We start from the raw sequence: 16294 nt of genomic DNA, 5'->3' as shown, positions 1-16294 counted from the left end.
TCTCAGCCCACAGAAAGCCATGCAGGCCTAGATAGGCTGCAGTCACACCAGAACTAACTTAGACATCATGATATGGGCTGTATGACATCACAACTTTGGGACATTCACAACAATTTCATCTGACATCCACTGCTAGATCTGTAAACCAAATATGGCTGACCCACTTGAAAGTTGATATTCCACCAATCAACTTTGGTTGTGAAAGTAACCTTATACTTTAGACACGGGATGTATGACACTGCAAGACCAAGAGGTTGATTCATATGATACTGGTATTATTTTGAAGTCTCCAGGTGGTGTCTACAAGGTAATAATGTCATGTGGTTGCCAGGTGATTAATGGTTGCCTAGTGATGTCAAATGGTTGCTTGGTGATATCAAATGGTTGCCAAGTGATGCCATGTGATCGACGTCCAATGTCATATGGTTGAACTTATGTTAGCTGATGTGGTCTAAGTTACTTCTGGTGTGAATGCAGCTTCCCCCTTCCCGCGCCCCCACTCAGATCGAGCCAAAACCATTTCTGATTACGATACATTCAACCAATTCAAAGACCCAAAATGCGCAGCAGCTTCCAACAAATTGTTCCAAAAGTTGTAAAAATATCTTTGCAAAAATTACCATGCATCTTTTCAAGTGATTTGAGTTTCCAAAGGTAAACCTTTTTTCACTTTTGAAAATCCAAATCCACTGAATCATAAATACTGAGCACAAATCTTCACAGATCTGTTTTTATTTCCCACTCCAATACACTAAAAAGTAAAAATCATGCAATATAAAACTAATATATATTGATCAGTTCATGCAATACAGGGCAAGTATAGAAAAGTGACCATATCCTAACCCCCCCTCCCTCATATCTCTGTGGGGGTCGCTCTTCTCTCATTTCCCCCCATTTTCTTTGGTGCCCTCACTGGTGGTTGAGATGTTACAACACAGCACAAAACTAAAGGGACATCTCTGTGTTTTTAAACAGGTCTTCAATATGATCATTTAACAGTACAGAGTCAAGCACGAATTCTACACCCCACACTGTTCTCTTCTTCTCTCCATCCTTGGACTGAGAACCCATCAGCATCAACAAATATCGCAGCCCACAAGGAGTTAGGTACTTGGTTGAAACGAGTTTGTCCTTTAGAACAGGGACAACTGATACTACATGAAGGGGACCCCAACTGAAATGTGTGGACCGTTTTCAAGACTTATTTTCATCATTGCCATTCTGCAAAAAATTCCCAAGGAGTCTTTGACAAAAGTTTTTCATAATGGCACTTTGAGTTCCTGCGTATAAAAGAACCGATTCTTAAAACTTAACCGTTATTTGACTTAAACCCAGTGTTTAAGTCAAGCACTGAGCAGATTGGGAAGGGGGTGACTGCAAGGTTCTGTGCCATAAAACAAGAACCACTTTGGTAATCAGAAGTATATTAATCAGTAGCAGTCATGTTACGTCATTGAGTCTGTAGGAGTATGAAGGTCTTACCTAACTGCTGCTGCGTGCCTACCAGAGCGTATTGCTGTCCGCCAGCCAGCAGGATTGGCTGCTGCTGCTGCTGTTGTTGTTGCTGCTGTTGCTCTCGCATCATTTGCTGTTGGAAGAAAAAGTGAAATTTTTTTTTATTCAAAAACATGTAAAATTTCAAGTCTTTTTTTCACATTCTCTGCAGACTAGTAATAAAGAACTGTTTCACCCTGCTTACAAAAACACTTGTGAAAGATAAAATGAAATTATTAATGTTTATGGAACCTTTTCTGCAAAAATCATTGCCCTCAAATATGTTTATTGTTAATATATTAGTTGATTATTTATAGTTTTAATCAAAAGGAGCAGAAACTTCTGAAAAGCATGCCACAACTTTTGACATTATGAATTCATTATTTATTTGTTCATTCGTTCATCCATCTTTCTATTTCTGTTAAGTAACCTTTAAAATAATGACTGATCTACCACAAACCCACCTGCTGATTATACTCCATGTTAAAGTTGGGGCTATCCATGGAGGGAAGAAGTTGGTTGGAGTAGTCAAACTGCAGCGGCTCAATCCCACCAGGCTCAAAAGGGGGCGCATCCAGCTGCAGCATGGAGTTCTGGGCCAAGACAGGCTGGTGGATGAAGTCCCCAGCGCCACCTGGTGCCACTGGCTGTAACTGATGCATCTGCTGCTGCTGCTGCTGGAGGTTCTGTTTGACGGCTTCTTCTGTGGGTGACGTTTGACGACTGCCTGGGGACCTGTTATGTATACAGTAATTGATTATGGATGCATTAAGTCCTATCAAATATATCTGGTAAGCTACTCATTTCCTGGGGACCTGTCATATATTCAGTCATAGTTTACAGATTCCTAGTGACCTGTCAAACAGTAATATGTTATTGATGCATTCAGACCTGTCAGATATTCAGTAAATATTCAAGGGTTGCAGTCCACCTCAACAGCACAATATGCTTGAACCCAAGAGAATTTCTTATCAATATTTTTTTATCATTTATTCAAGAAATGTACCTTGCATGGTCTTTCTCCTCTGTCAAGGTCAACTAGTGACTACAGAAAGTTGATGGAATATGCAAGGTTCAGTCCACACCAGTCACAGAGGACCGGGGACTTGGTTGATCTCCAACACTGTGGAAAGGGAATATGCCTCAAACCCCTTGTGGGGGTATTCAGCTCCCACACGCCACAAAGACAGAGCCAAGTAGAGCCAGAACAAGTCCAGCTAACCTGGATGACCAAGTGTTGGGTTGGTTTATCACTTCACCAAGGGGGTTGAACTCTCAAGCCATATTAACGTAGACTGGACAGATAATTCTGGCATATAATCTCTTTTACATAGAATAGACTTTATGGAGAAGTACATTGAAACTTGGCTTGACTTTCTTTGTCTCAAAGTGTTGAGTTCCTTAAATATTTAAGGTGGTAGCCTCACCAATATCTTTTGCTTAGCTAAATCAGTGCTTTTCATCATTTTCCCCTCCAAATGGTTTAAATTTGCCCAGTTTACTAAGGCCCCAATTTGTTGCGCGGTGCCCTGTAGACTTTATGTACTTACCTGTCTTCCAACCCATTCTGCAGAATGCCATTAGCCTGGACATCCTGGGAGTTCAGTTCGTTGGGTTTTTCGCCCTCAAAGGGGGACGGTGTCTTACTCTTCTTCTCCTTCACCTGGGAAGGGACGTCCTGCTGGTGCGGGGGCTGGAAGGTCAATACAGTCAATAGAGTCTATACCATTGCTCTTTGAGAGGTCTCAACATTTATTATTTATGCAACTGAACCAATTCATCTTATGTTTTTTTTTTCTTTTTATTACATTATTATTCTTAATCGATTTATTTATCGGGGGGGGGGAATGATCATAACTTTAACTTATTCATTTCTTTACCATTTTTTTTTATCTAATGCTTATTTCAACACATGAATTCACATCAATATGACACAGTGTAACATAAAATAAACACACAATCTGGTCTGTGCTCTGTATACATACATATCCCTTGAGATGCCTCAGCCTGGAGTCCATGTCTTTCCCAGTGGGGGACCCACCCAGTACATACTCCACCATGTTCACACCCAGGGCATTGGCTTCTGAAATACAGGACAGGAGTTTCTCTGTTATTACATCATATCAAAAGACAGTTACCTTTTTTTTTTATCAGTAGATGTCTTGAAGACTGGCAAAGTTGGTTGAAAATTTGAGCAAGAAAACTGAAGTAACCGTATGCAATTTGATGAAACAACAAAATACAAAGGCTTGATAACCAGATTAATCGAATTCTCCAGACAGAACTCTGGATATTGTTTAGTTCCATGTTTCAGCAAGTAGTAAACATCAAATCAACTTTTGCCACATTCTAACATACATTAATTACCTAAAGATGAAATTTATTTAGCTACAAAGATATCAAAACTTCTCATACTCTTCCTAAAAGCCATCATCAGAACCCTCTGGCTTTTCAGATATAATCATAGAAGCTTTGGTTCTCACTGTACTCCAGTAGTACTTCACAAATACTTCCTGCTCAACATGGTTAATGTTTTCTTTAGGTCTAGAAGTCACCTGTTGGGAACCATTACCTGTCTTTAACAGCACATTCTTTCTCTCGCATGCACCTACCCATTCTCTCTCTCTCTCTCATCTTCACAGGCCCCCATCAAATCTTTCTGTCTCTCCCTCTTTTTCACCCCATGCACCTACACATCCAACAATTCTCTCTCTCACACACAAATACCCAACAATCCTCTCTCTCTCTCAAACACACACACAAACACACAAAAACACACACAGGCACACACATACCAAACAATCCTCTCTCTCTCTCTCTCTCTCTCTCTCTCTCTCTCTCTCTCTCTCTCTCACACACACACACACACACACACACACGCATCCAACAACTCTCTCTTTCTCTTTCAGTACCTGCGGAGGGTGCCCCCCAGGTGTCGTCTCTGGAGGCCCAGGGACTGTACAGCTTCTGCTGTCCCTTGCCGTCATCATGGTCCAGCTCCCACAGCTTCTTGGCGTTAGTGTTGATCTGGATTAAAAACACAGAACAGATTATGATCTGGATTGAAAATGAGGACAGATTACAACTTGGATAGAAAATGGGAAGATTACAACTTGGATAGAAAATGGGAAGATTACAATCTGGATAGAAAATGTGAACAGATTACAATTTGGATAGAAAACTAGGACCAGATTACAATCTGGATCTAAAATGGAAACATATTACATTTTGGATGGAAAATGAGGATGGATTACAATTTGGATAGAAAACCAAGACAGCATGTAATTAATATTGAAAAAGAAGACAGAATTAAATATGGATTGAAAATGAGGACAGATTTCAATCAACAGCTGGTTGAGGGTATCTCCTAATTTATTCAACAGGCTTGTTTATCAAAACAATCTAATTAAAAAATTACTTTCTGTGAATCTCATTCTACTGTATTTATTCCAGGTTGACTGTCTATGACTGCTAACCTCAAAGGAATGGGGTGGGGTAACGGTTGGGGGGGGGGGTCTTAATATTACACCTGCAGAGTTGGATTATTTTGGCTCATCTTTACACTATCAAAAATAGTGTTTATAAAGGGTGACATATGATAATTAAAAAATAAGAACACATTTAGGCACTCAGTAGTCTCAGTTAGGCCTCTTAATTTGCTAGCAATTCAGCTTAAACAAATTGGTCTAGAGTCGAACCCAAGTTGAAGTTTATGGTTACACCAATGTCAAAAGGCTACGCCTCAATTGCAGTCTATTTCTTAATGCAACACTGCACCAACACACCTGTCTATAGAATGTGTTCTCTCCCCCTCATGGATAAAGCAGTACCAAATATAATTTGAGCAAGATATATATCTGTACTCAACACCTGTCAGGGGGGCAGGTATAAAATTGTTAGTCTCTTTAACTAGGTTCAGCATGGCCAGACAGGCAGAAAGGAATGTAAAAGACTGGACAGTATACACATTGTGAGATCTTCACTCCCCATTTTCATTCACATTTCTACACACGTCCATGTAGATTCAGAGCTAATATAGTGTGTACTCACTTTCACTGCCATGAATTTAGTTTTTGTGGTGCGTAAACAGGTTGGTAAAACAGAATTATTTTCCATTTACAGACCAACCGCTATTTTTGCCTTATGTCATCTAGTCTCCCAGTCTGGGATAGCACGGTCATTAAGTGAAAAAGTCTGAAAACGTGTCTTTAGGTCCGACCCCCCTTCCCCCCTCCCATTCCTACAGATCTACAAGGACCTCAAATATATTATCTTTGACTCCCAAAAATAAAGAAATCTGCCAATAGTCGAAAAAATCTTATCCGTGTTTAGTGAAGAATAATTCTGTGCTGGTAATAAGCAAATGGCAATAATCTCTCAGATTCATCACATATATGTATGCAGGTAATCAGCACCAGTATATGTACATTAAACATGATGGTTATCATGTGTTGAAGCTCATGCTTTTCTTGAATGTTATTCAATATGTCCTGATTTGAGTGGTAGGTTTAAAATTCAATGTACTAATCACAATGGGCCTGCATAGCAACAACACTTTTGTTCCTGAATTTTCTAACTGCAATGCACAAGGAGCTATTTGGTTGGTTGCTATATTTACAAATTAAAAATTTAATTCAGCTGGTTGTCTGCAGGTTTCCTCGTTTTTATTATGACAGTATATAGTTTAAGATTTTTAGCCATTGTGAGGATGAAAGACTTTACAGCCCGAGTTAACTGTGAGGCCATATCTTATCATGTAAATATTGCAGTATGTTAACATAATAAATATTTGACGCCAGAACCTCAACACACATGACGTAGTTTATATTATCTCATCAGACTTTAATCTTTCACAGCACTAGTGAAAATATGGAAGGCTTTTTTCTTTCATTAGCATAAACTCTTGTCATATTACAGCGTGATCATCATGAATGAACCGAAAATCTGTAGCTCTACTGTCTAACCTCTGAGAAATTTAGAATAACACATGCAAACAAAGGGTGTCTGTCCTATATTACACAAAACATGCCTAAATGCAGGGGTGAGACTGCCATTAAGTGGAAAAAGTCTGAAATTATGGCATGGGGTGTGGGGTGCAGGGGACCCTCTGCATCAATCTCAAAATTGTCAGAAACAAAAAAGTCAGAAAACCCCTACTGTTGGGAAAATCGTATTACTTTATAAAACAAAATAGGCTTAAATGCCAATAAATGCCTCAACCCGGTGATAAACAAACAGACTGCCAGTGAAAAAAAAATCTGTGTCATCAGTGTGACCTCATTCACGCAAAGGGCAAAGAGTGAGAAAAACAATTTTTAATATGCCAGCTGCTCGCTTTGTAATGTTCTGCTAATTATCAGTTCGAGGTCACATAAAAGTGGCATCTCCTTCGATGAACCAAATGCAACGTCTGTTTTTATATCTTTTGATTCGTAAAAATTAATATTTATCAACAGGTACTAATTTCAACACACCTTTAAGATATATAAACACCAATTACACTAAGAAAGGTTTTTATCATCCTTAGCAGCTTGAGAGTTCTGTTATGACATGCTCAGAAAAAGTGGAATTACATATGGGGCAGAATATCTCCTTTTTCAACTAACGGACAATCTCCCATTTCATTTACTTTTTTTCAACCTATTATCATTATTATTGCTATTATAATCACCAGTGTCCCCTTCAATGATGTCAGTTCATTTTTTAGATTCATTTAATCTCCTTTTTTCCTTCAAAAGTATTGAGATTACTTTTCAGATAAAAACACCCCATTAATCTTATAATATAGAGATTTAAGGTCAGGTTTCTGTGATAAGTAGCTAATTTCATGCACACTGTTAATGTACACCCATGAACTGGACTGAAAATAGATTGACAAGGTTGCTTGAGATGCATTTAGGTACAACTGAGCCTATTATAACGTAATATAGCCACGTGTTCTTACCAATTATTCCAATGACATACTTGGACAAAACTTTTGTTAAAGCCAATTAAATGAAGAATTTCAGCAAAATCTTAATTTGGGTTCAAACCAATTATAAATCGACAACGAAAAGATTTTGAAGCCTAAGTTAATTTTCTTCGCTATCTTACCAAAATTTTATCTACATGTTCAGTATGATAAAGTGAGGCTGGAGTACACTCACTGTCTCAGTTATTTAGTTGTGAGTGAATTGGACACTTGCTTTTTCAGTCATATACTAAACATGCCACTAGCATTTGCCATCATACAATATGTCTAGAGGCAAACTGACTTTGATGCCAATCATCTTCAAAAAAATTTAGCCTTTTAGCCAATGGCAAATAATTTAACTGCGAGGAAATATAACAATATAATGACTATATAATTGAAGACCCATACCTAGACAGAACGAACGTGGATTTAACTGAAAGAAGGGAAAGAATATATACAGTATGGACTCAGTCTTTTCAAATGGAGAAAAATGGACTGGATCTTTTCAATTGGGAAAATTAACAATTTTGAGATCCATAATTTTTGTAATTATCTAAAATATACTTCACTATAGCATGTGTGGCTCTTTTGATAAATAAAATGGATCTGTATGTAAGTTAGTCATCTTTTCCATTTTATTTTTACACTTACCCCACAGCAGAACTGTTGTAATTTATAGAACTTATGGCTAAAAAGAAAAACTTATAAAATACAGTTTTTTGACACTGTTCAGATTTAGAAATTAACATGGTTGCCACCCATGTGTTATCTCCTTATAGACATTTGGCCTACTTTGTCACACTTGCCTTTTCGATGATCAACTTCAAAATGATCAATACAAATATCTAATTTCAATTCATTTAACATCGCAAATATTATTGTTTATATGCCTTGGACATGTTAAAAATTTACTGCTAAATGGTACCTTTCTCATATTCATAAATACCAAGCACATTTATCAATGAGAAGAAACATACTTGAGATATCCCCGAATTCCCAATGGAACATTTAGTTTAAAGATACATACAAAGTCAATTTTTTGTCACAAAAACTAACCAAATGCCAGCATATAGTTTCAAGTAGTATAACTAAGAGAATTACCAAAAGGCATTGTTTGATTTTACCCAAAAATGATGTTTGAACAGATTTTTCTGCTGGCATTCTAAGCTGTATGTCAATGGGGCAGGAAAGTAGGTCACGGAAGTAGGTTAAATTTACAACCATAAATTTAAAGAAAGGAGCAGTCTAAAGGCCTTTTATGGCTGATCGAGTGATCTATTCAGTTTATCCCTTGGCATGTCAAATTTATTTGAGTCATATAAGAATCTAGTAGAAGTGGTTTACATGTGTTACTGGGAATCCACGCTCCACCGATGCTCGGTTCGTATGTACCTTTAAATTAACAACTAGTCTGTTGTCTAAATCCAAACTCTTTTCTTTTGAAGCACATGTCTTAACTAAAATTTTCAGTAGGCCTATTTGTAAATCAAGAAAACATAATAAAATGAAAACCATATATTATCTACAGTAATAAAAATGGTCTGTATCCAACACCGCTCAACAGCATTTGGCAGAAGGGGGAGGGGAGGGGGAGGGGTGGAATTTGACAGGAACCTGGTACTCCCAGGAATGGAAGTGGTGTCCCAGGCTCTTATGTGATAACTAAGGGTTGGGGTTAGCCAGTGTGACACGAATGGTAGTCATAGGAATGAGTGTCCTGTGTCCCCATGTGATAACAGAACAGGTTAGGGTTAACCCATAGCATCTAATTCCGCATATGGGATGGATGCCACATACATAAAGTAATGGGAAAAAGAACTGGGATCTAGCAACATTCCTGTCACATGAGGACCTGGTTATTTTCTAAAGTACTCACATCCCTATCCAGCGACATGTGATGGTGAAAATCTCTCTCTAGCTCTTCCACGCCAATGGCTCCTGTGCGGAGCTGCAAGAAATAAAAATAATTATTCTTGGATGCTGACAATGAAATAAAACGGAATGAACGTTCAGATGAATAAAACAGTTCAGTCTCTGTTCGACTTTAAACAAATTTTGTGCATTCTTCATACCTAATATGAAAAGTAAAACACTTTTCTCATGTACAACTACCATGCCTTCCTCCTTTTATCTTCGTTTTCTTTTCCTATTAAACTGTGGTTCAAAATTAAACTATTATTCAATGAGAAAACACGTTTTTCACCACAAAACTTTCTTTACAATTTTGGCACCGCGAGGGGAATATCACATTTTAATCCTGAAAGTGAAAAACATTTCATTCAAAGAATTGTCAATTATCTTTCCAGACAAAAAAGCTAAATTACTCCATTTACTGCTCCAGTGGAGAAATCACTGGAGTACTTGTGGCTGCAATTTTGTTATGTCAACAATGAAACTGAAATGTTGGCAAAGTGCAAGCACCTGTAAATATATGTCACTCATTATACAGCTAACACTCCTAGCAGTGAGGGTTTGGGAATGGCACAGGCTCTCCCCATCTGTTCTCTTTTTCTTTCTCTAATGGATTTGAAAACAAATTGAATGTTTTGTACCGTACCTTGTTAAATAATGCGTGCATGTGTGTGCACATGCCTGCATGTGAGAGAGAGAGAGAGAGAGACTGAGAGACTGAGACTCTGAATGTATATTTGTGTTGATATGGGGGGAGGGGGTATATTAAAGTCCACAAAAATATTAGTAGCAAAAGGGCTCAAATGTGAAAAGGGCCCACATAAAGAGAACCCAAATAACAAACAGGTGTAAAATACACACCTTGATTCCTTGTTCAATCACACTGTCGTCCCCGCCCGCCCAGCGTTTGGTTGACCCCATGAGCTCAGTGTCGGGCTGTGGCCGCTGAAAGAAGTATGCTACCATCGCGTCGTCCTTGCTTCGGGTCATGCCAGGGTGATGGTGGTGGTGGTGCCCCCCTCTCTGCACGTCCGGGCCCCCATTGGCCAACATCACGCTATCGTCCCAGGAACTTCCTTGGTGCATGTTGAGTTTAGAGTGTCCTACCGTTCATGCTTCCACACCTGCAACAAGCGTCGGGCATTTGTTAGGTTTGAGACGCTCTCTCTACTTTCGTTTAGCTCTTACTAGAAGGTCCCTTCGTGTTTCTTTGTCGAATCAAAACATGGCGACTTCCCCTGGGATCGCTCGCATTTGGGACGAATTTACTCAAAGCTAATGCAATATTGCAAGCTGAAACTGATCTTAAATTTACAACGAAATTCGCTTAACAACTAACAATGGAAATTTTAACAAGAATCGTATGCACTAACCTCGATGACTCCAGATTTTAGGAAGGTTCCCTTTCAATTACCAATCATGGCGAACGACATATTGAGGTGAAATGCATTGTGGGAAGTACATGCCCTTTACAAAGGTTGCATGACGTCATATTGTGCACGCACTAGCCAAAAAGTCCATTCAAAATTAATGATTTCATGTTTGCCTTTAAAGAAGAATTTGTTTTATTGTTTAGATTTAAGGGGACAGTAGATGTGACTTTAAACGTGAAAGTTTTTTTAAAATATTTTTATAAACATTTATTTTTTTCTTTATGTCACTGTAAGACGTTATTTTTGTAGACAAAAATATCTGATTAAAAAAATGCTATTTTAATCGAAGTTTAAAAAAAAATCAGCTTATCATCTGGCCGCTCATTCTTCAAACTGCCAAATGGTTAAATATATATAGAGAGAGAGGTGAAATGAAATTGACTTTAAAGGTACACGTGTATCATAGATTTGAGTTTAGAAAGGCCGACGTAATCGTATTGCACATTCTTCACGTGTGGTTATGGATTAAAAAAAAAGAAATTATTGGATTAATTTTGTGTATGCGAACAGTTGACTTTGCCACTGAGCATGAAGAAAATTTAATAACTTTAGGATGAAAATCAATTTCAGTTTCTTTTTTTTTGGGGGGGGGGGGAGGGGGGAGGGGGTGTGCTTGAAATAAGACATCGTTATTCTGAGGAAACGATTTATCACCCCTTCCGTGATAAGTTAAGTAATTTCAGACACATTATATACAAGTTTTTTAAAACTCCATTGAGGCAAAGGTGGAGGGGGGTGGGGTCTGTAGCCAGCAAATTTCAGAGGCGGGGGGGGGGGGGGGGGGGGTCCGTCTACCAAGGCCAGAGAATCATTTTTCACTAGATATTCAATAGATATGTCCATGGCCGTGCCAATTTTTGTATGCTGCACATGGGGAGGGGGCAAGGAGGGGCCTTTTGCGTGAAGTGAACCAGTTGTTGTGAGTCTCGTTTGTTCTAAACATCTAGACCAAATATGGATTTAGAGCAGACCTATTCCTGGTCAAATTGTTGCCTGCCCCCCCCCCCCCCCCCCCCCCAAACTTGCAGGGGGCAAATTATTTGTATGAATTTGCCACACTTGATACCAAAAGTCCAGAACATACGAAAGGGAGAATTTTAAACACAAGTTACACATTTTTTGATACTGATCTTCCTACTGAATAATTAGAAGTTACTGATTCATTTTCACTCAGAGGAAGGAATAGGGAAATTCTAGAGCAAAAAATGCCTGCACAGTCGATGGTCGTATATCACAGAAGTGGGTAGGTATTGCGGTTTCAATGTCAGAAATTATTTTCTACTATGAAAATTCATCAACTGAGGCCTAAATCCTTTTGGCAGTTTGTCAAGTATATAGAATTAAGAATATCTTTTATTACAATTCCAAGGACAGAAAATGTCTTCTACTATCGTAATATTATCCTACACGTATAAACCAAGTGAAGTTCCTTCAAAGAATTGCTCATTATCTTTCAATGACGAAAAAAGAGAACCAAAATGACTCAGTTCACATTTTTTATTCATAATACATATTCTTCCTTTTCTCTCAAGTTTTTACAGAATGAAATTGGTTGGTCAGTATTTTTCAGTCTATTTGCCCTTCTTCTGCTTGATCTTTCTCAAATAGAATTCTAGTTCTTTTCCTTCCAGAACGTAGCCATCACATCTGCCACACTGGCCAGGACGTGAAGAGATCGCAGCTGAAATGAAATAATAATAAGAACCATAAGTTTAACTAATAAATGCAAAGAAAAACTATTCAATAAATATGTACTGATTAACATGTTGGTGACTTCTTAAAGAAATACCTATTTATAAATTGGTTGGGATATATTTTACATATCATATACTTCCCTTGGCACTTGGGAATATTGCACGCTTTTTACATCCATGCTCCAATTTGTTTCTTCTCAGTGATGCTATTTATATCCATGCTATTTAATCATCAACCAAATCAATAACATATCAACAATATTCTTCCCTATCTTCAGTCATGCTATCCTACCTTAAGTGATATTATAATTGTTCCTGTCAGACGAAGTACAGTAATCTATCACAAACTATCACTTTCCCTTTTCAAAAACTGTAATCTTTTAATTACCACAATGAAAATCTAGTTTCAGACATGAACCCAGGTTTTAGAAAAAAATGCACATATTTTGTGACCCAAACACCTTACATAAATTATTGGGGATTTAATTGCTCTGGGGTCATGTAAAAAGGAGGAATTCAGTGATTTCGCAGAAAAAGCTCATGTCTGAGTTTTACATGGAAATAAGAATCAATCAGAACCAGTTTAATTTTTACTGCGACTATCAGTGTAACTATGACAAGGAGGCATCACATCAGAGGTGTTTGTATTGCTATAACAGCAACAACCTCTATCTGCCTGAGAACTATCATCACCTAGCCTGCAGTTTCATTCAGCTGGTTGGACTAGTTTGCATGGGCAATGTTTAATAAAGGCAACAGACAACTGTCACAGTGACTAAAATTCGCCACTGGTTCTAGGTATTTACATCAAAGGGACCCAGATAAATTTTTCTCATTTGTTATGGAAATTTTTAAATTAAAGGCACTTGTTCAAAGGTTAATTCTGATAAAAATTTTGTAATAATGCTGTACACGTGATAATTGGAAATTTAAATGAAAATTTAAAAAGACACTGCAATACTACCAATACTACCTAGCAACAAATGCATACAAAAAAGATTTTTTTTATTTGTACAATCTCCAAGCCCAACACCGTGACATGCTTAGTCCTCAATTTCTTTAATTATCAACAATTTCAGATTATTTGAAAACTACTTCTTGCTTTCTCAACTCACCCATGACTCTCCCAGTCATAAACTGTTCTTCCAAGGCCTGCTCTACTTTGGCCACTTTCTTCCTCTCATCGTACTTCTTCTGGGTCTTCTTGGAGCGTTTCTTGTTCAAAGCTGCCTCTTCTTGCTCTGACTGAAAATGCATCAGGCATATGTACACATTTCAAATACCAATAAAAAATCCAAAATAACTATTGTCTAAAATCCTTAAACGATGCGAGCCTTCTTTACATATGTACTTATGTAGTACCAACAACAACTTGACTACTAGTGATAATGCTAATTAGTATAAATTTTAATCATTTTTGTGTTTGAAGCACTAGCCACAAGATGAGGGCAAGTAAATACATAGTCCAACATAGGTCGTCCAAACCAAATTACTCTTAGCATATTGCTATTATATGGAGCAGAGCCAATCTTACTTTTGCAATTCAAAATGCTAGCTCATATTAAGTTAAAGACAAAAATAAATACAACAAATATGGCTTTTCATTCAATTTCTATGACAGCTTGTCTGATCTATGATTTGCTCTACCCCGGAGTAAGAAAGCTCAGACTCACCAGTTTCACTCCCTTCTTGCGACCAAGAGGGGCACAGTAATGTGCCTCGTACCACTGTCTTAGGGGCGTGGCATCAATCTGGACGATGGCACTCTTGACGAGGGTCTTGGTACGGACCAACTCATTGTTAGAGGCATTGTAGAGCACGTCAATTATCCTAGTTTTCCTTGTGATGGCTGAAAACCAAAAGGACGCCATTGAAAACATGCTACATGCATTTGAAAAATTTCCATGTTTTTATGTCTAAGTTTTCAAACCCCAACTCAGACTAAAACTGCAATATACTTCTTACGAAAGTATCTCATTCAGTTATTTCAACACAAAATGACTGGACATCAAATTGGACAAGAGCAACATAATCAATGTCTTCACTTCATCCTGTAATATCTTATGTCCAGTATTCAAGCCCCACTGTTTTCCAAAGTTAAAGTCCTATAAAAATAATAATATTTTTCTTAAATTCGAAACTTAATGGAGGAAAAACCTGGAGCCCTAACTAAATCAGCCACCTTCATTCAAATCAATACAATACTAGAATTAGATTTTTTTCCACCCTGCGCTATAAAAACATCGGGCCCAGGAAATAAATCAGTCATATTATTTATAGTTCATACATTAATAGAGGTTTTTAAAAAACCCTGCACTAGGAGGTCAGTCTTACCTTCAGAGCCCCAGGAGAAGTTGCCAGTGTCCAGCCTTAGAGCTCTGAACTTTTTGTTACCACCACGTGTTCGCACAGTGTGGATACGCTTGCCTCCGAGCTGGAAAAGAAAATGTCTCTGGATTAATATCCAGTGTGAAGGCTAAATGTTTCAATCTAACTGACTTTTTGAGCTGCCAGGACCTAAGAATCTAAACTGCACCCTCCCCTCATTAGTGTTTACAATGCTGACTAAATACATATGCAATACACACACACACACACATATATGAAACCCAACACATGCAAAAATACCACCTCAAGGATGCTTTCATGTAACTTTTATTAGATGTACTGACTTATCCCAGAAACAGTGACCTCATAGGGATATTCGAGCTAAAACGGGAAAACTCCAATATACGACTCCAGCAGCCGCTTTCTTAAAAGTTTGCGTTGGCTTTGCCACCATACCTTGGTGTGTGCAGGGGGTCTTCCCAACTCAAACTTCCTCTTCTTACGGAGTGGGATCATACGCCCACCCGTGGACCTCCTCTTATGCCATTTGTCTCGGGAAATACCTGGAATATAACAGTAAGGTCTCATAAAATGCCTTAATGGATTTACTGCAGACCTAAATTTTCTCTATACATCATCGCCCCCCTCTTATTTTTTGGTCAATGTCAAAGATTAAAGTTAACGTCATGTTGCCATTTTAATACTAAACCAATAGAAACTAATAAATGAATGTTGTGGGTACTATTATCTCGTAACTCGTGAGACTAAACCAAAGACGTGGTACGGGTAGTGTGAGCAAAAAACATGTTTTGTGGAGAGATCATGCATTCCGGCCTGGAGTTCAACTAGAATTTAAAGTGTTCTTTTCCATCTTATAAAAATCTCTGAATAAATTAGAGACTACCAGAGAACAATATGACTATCAACGAACTTTGGACATATCCCTCAATAACAGATGTTGGTCTGAAGTGCAGATTTTACACGATTTATTTGAAGTAAGTAACACAAGATTTACCCATTATGGCAGCTAACGTGAAAAGGTCAGCTATCGAGAAATCTCGCGAGAAGAGCTGTTTGCACGCGGGCACAATCCAGGCAAATTGCAGTAGATGTGCTCCGATATTTTTACATTGAAGAGTTTGATTAGGCCACCCTTTTTTTATTTTTATGGATGACATCCTGCGCGCACACTGATTTTCGTCCGTTCTCCAAATAAATAAATAAATAAAATAATAAAAATAAATAAAAAACACCCTCAACGAAGAGCTTTCTCCGCATGCGTATTATCGCCGCGTGGAAATATGGCTGCTTTGCAGTCAAATTCATCTCTAGGATTACAAATAACACGACAATTAAAGTCATAAAGAGAACGGGGGTGGTCGTTTTGGATTGGTATGCCATTGATATTGGGCATGGAGATATCACCTTTTTACAATCATACGAAAGGCTGGCGGCGGCCAGCGATTATCGCCCGGAAAATT

General features: G+C 38.1%; 2 protein-coding genes and 1 non-coding gene across 9 annotated transcripts in view; all 3 read right to left on the bottom strand.

The window, feature by feature from the left end:
* Positions 1–10887, bottom strand: part of LOC147759148 (pumilio homolog 1-like) — a 28705-nt gene extending 17818 nt beyond the window's left edge. For all 7 annotated transcript variants that reach the window (XM_086998372.1, XM_086998375.1, XM_086998374.1 and 4 more), the window contains exons 1-8: positions 10732–10887; positions 10220–10482; positions 9324–9395; positions 4407–4521; positions 3480–3577; positions 3045–3187; positions 1959–2229; positions 1483–1588 (exon numbers count right to left, since the gene is read on the bottom strand). In XM_086998372.1, the coding sequence (XP_086854498.1) occupies positions 1483–1588; positions 1959–2229; positions 3045–3187; positions 3480–3577; positions 4407–4521; positions 9324–9395; positions 10220–10444 (1030 nt within the window). In that variant the 5' untranslated portion in view covers positions 10445–10482; positions 10732–10887. The remainder of the gene's footprint in view (positions 1–1482; positions 1589–1958; positions 2230–3044; positions 3188–3479; positions 3578–4406; positions 4522–9323; positions 9396–10219; positions 10483–10731) is intronic.
* Positions 2493–2735, bottom strand: LOC147759149 (small nucleolar RNA SNORA73 family). Its single transcript, XR_015331678.1, has one exon. It is a non-coding gene; the product is annotated as a small nucleolar RNA SNORA73 family (small nucleolar RNA).
* Positions 10888–12274: 1387 nt separating the features above from the next.
* Positions 12275–15913, bottom strand: LOC147759147 (small ribosomal subunit protein eS8-like). The gene is made up of 6 exons (XM_086998626.1): positions 15829–15913; positions 15270–15376; positions 14820–14919; positions 14159–14334; positions 13601–13730; positions 12275–12472 (listed from the first exon to the last, which is right to left on the bottom strand). Exons 1-6 carry the CDS (start codon positions 15830–15832, stop codon positions 12363–12365), a joined length of 627 nt encoding a protein of 208 aa, XP_086854752.1. The 5' UTR covers positions 15833–15913; the 3' UTR covers positions 12275–12362.
* Positions 15914–16294: the final 381 nt, after the last annotated feature.

This window comes from Lingula anatina, unplaced genomic scaffold (assembly GCF_051362555.1).
Source record: "Lingula anatina isolate TDL-2025a unplaced genomic scaffold, LinAna3.0 unanchor82, whole genome shotgun sequence".
Lineage (NCBI taxonomy): Eukaryota > Metazoa > Brachiopoda > Lingulata > Lingulida > Lingulidae > Lingula > Lingula anatina.
This window is presented reverse-complemented; position numbering and strand designations above follow the sequence as displayed.

Coding starts and splice junctions, on each gene's coding strand:
- LOC147759147 (XM_086998626.1), bottom strand. Junction 14,920..15,269: donor GACCCCCTGCACACACCAAG/GTATGGTGGCAA, acceptor TTTCTTTTCCAG/CTCGGAGGCAAGCGTATCCA. Junction 14,335..14,819: donor CTTCTCCTGGGGCTCTGAAG/GTAAGACTGACC, acceptor TTTGGTTTTCAG/CCATCACAAGGAAAACTAGG.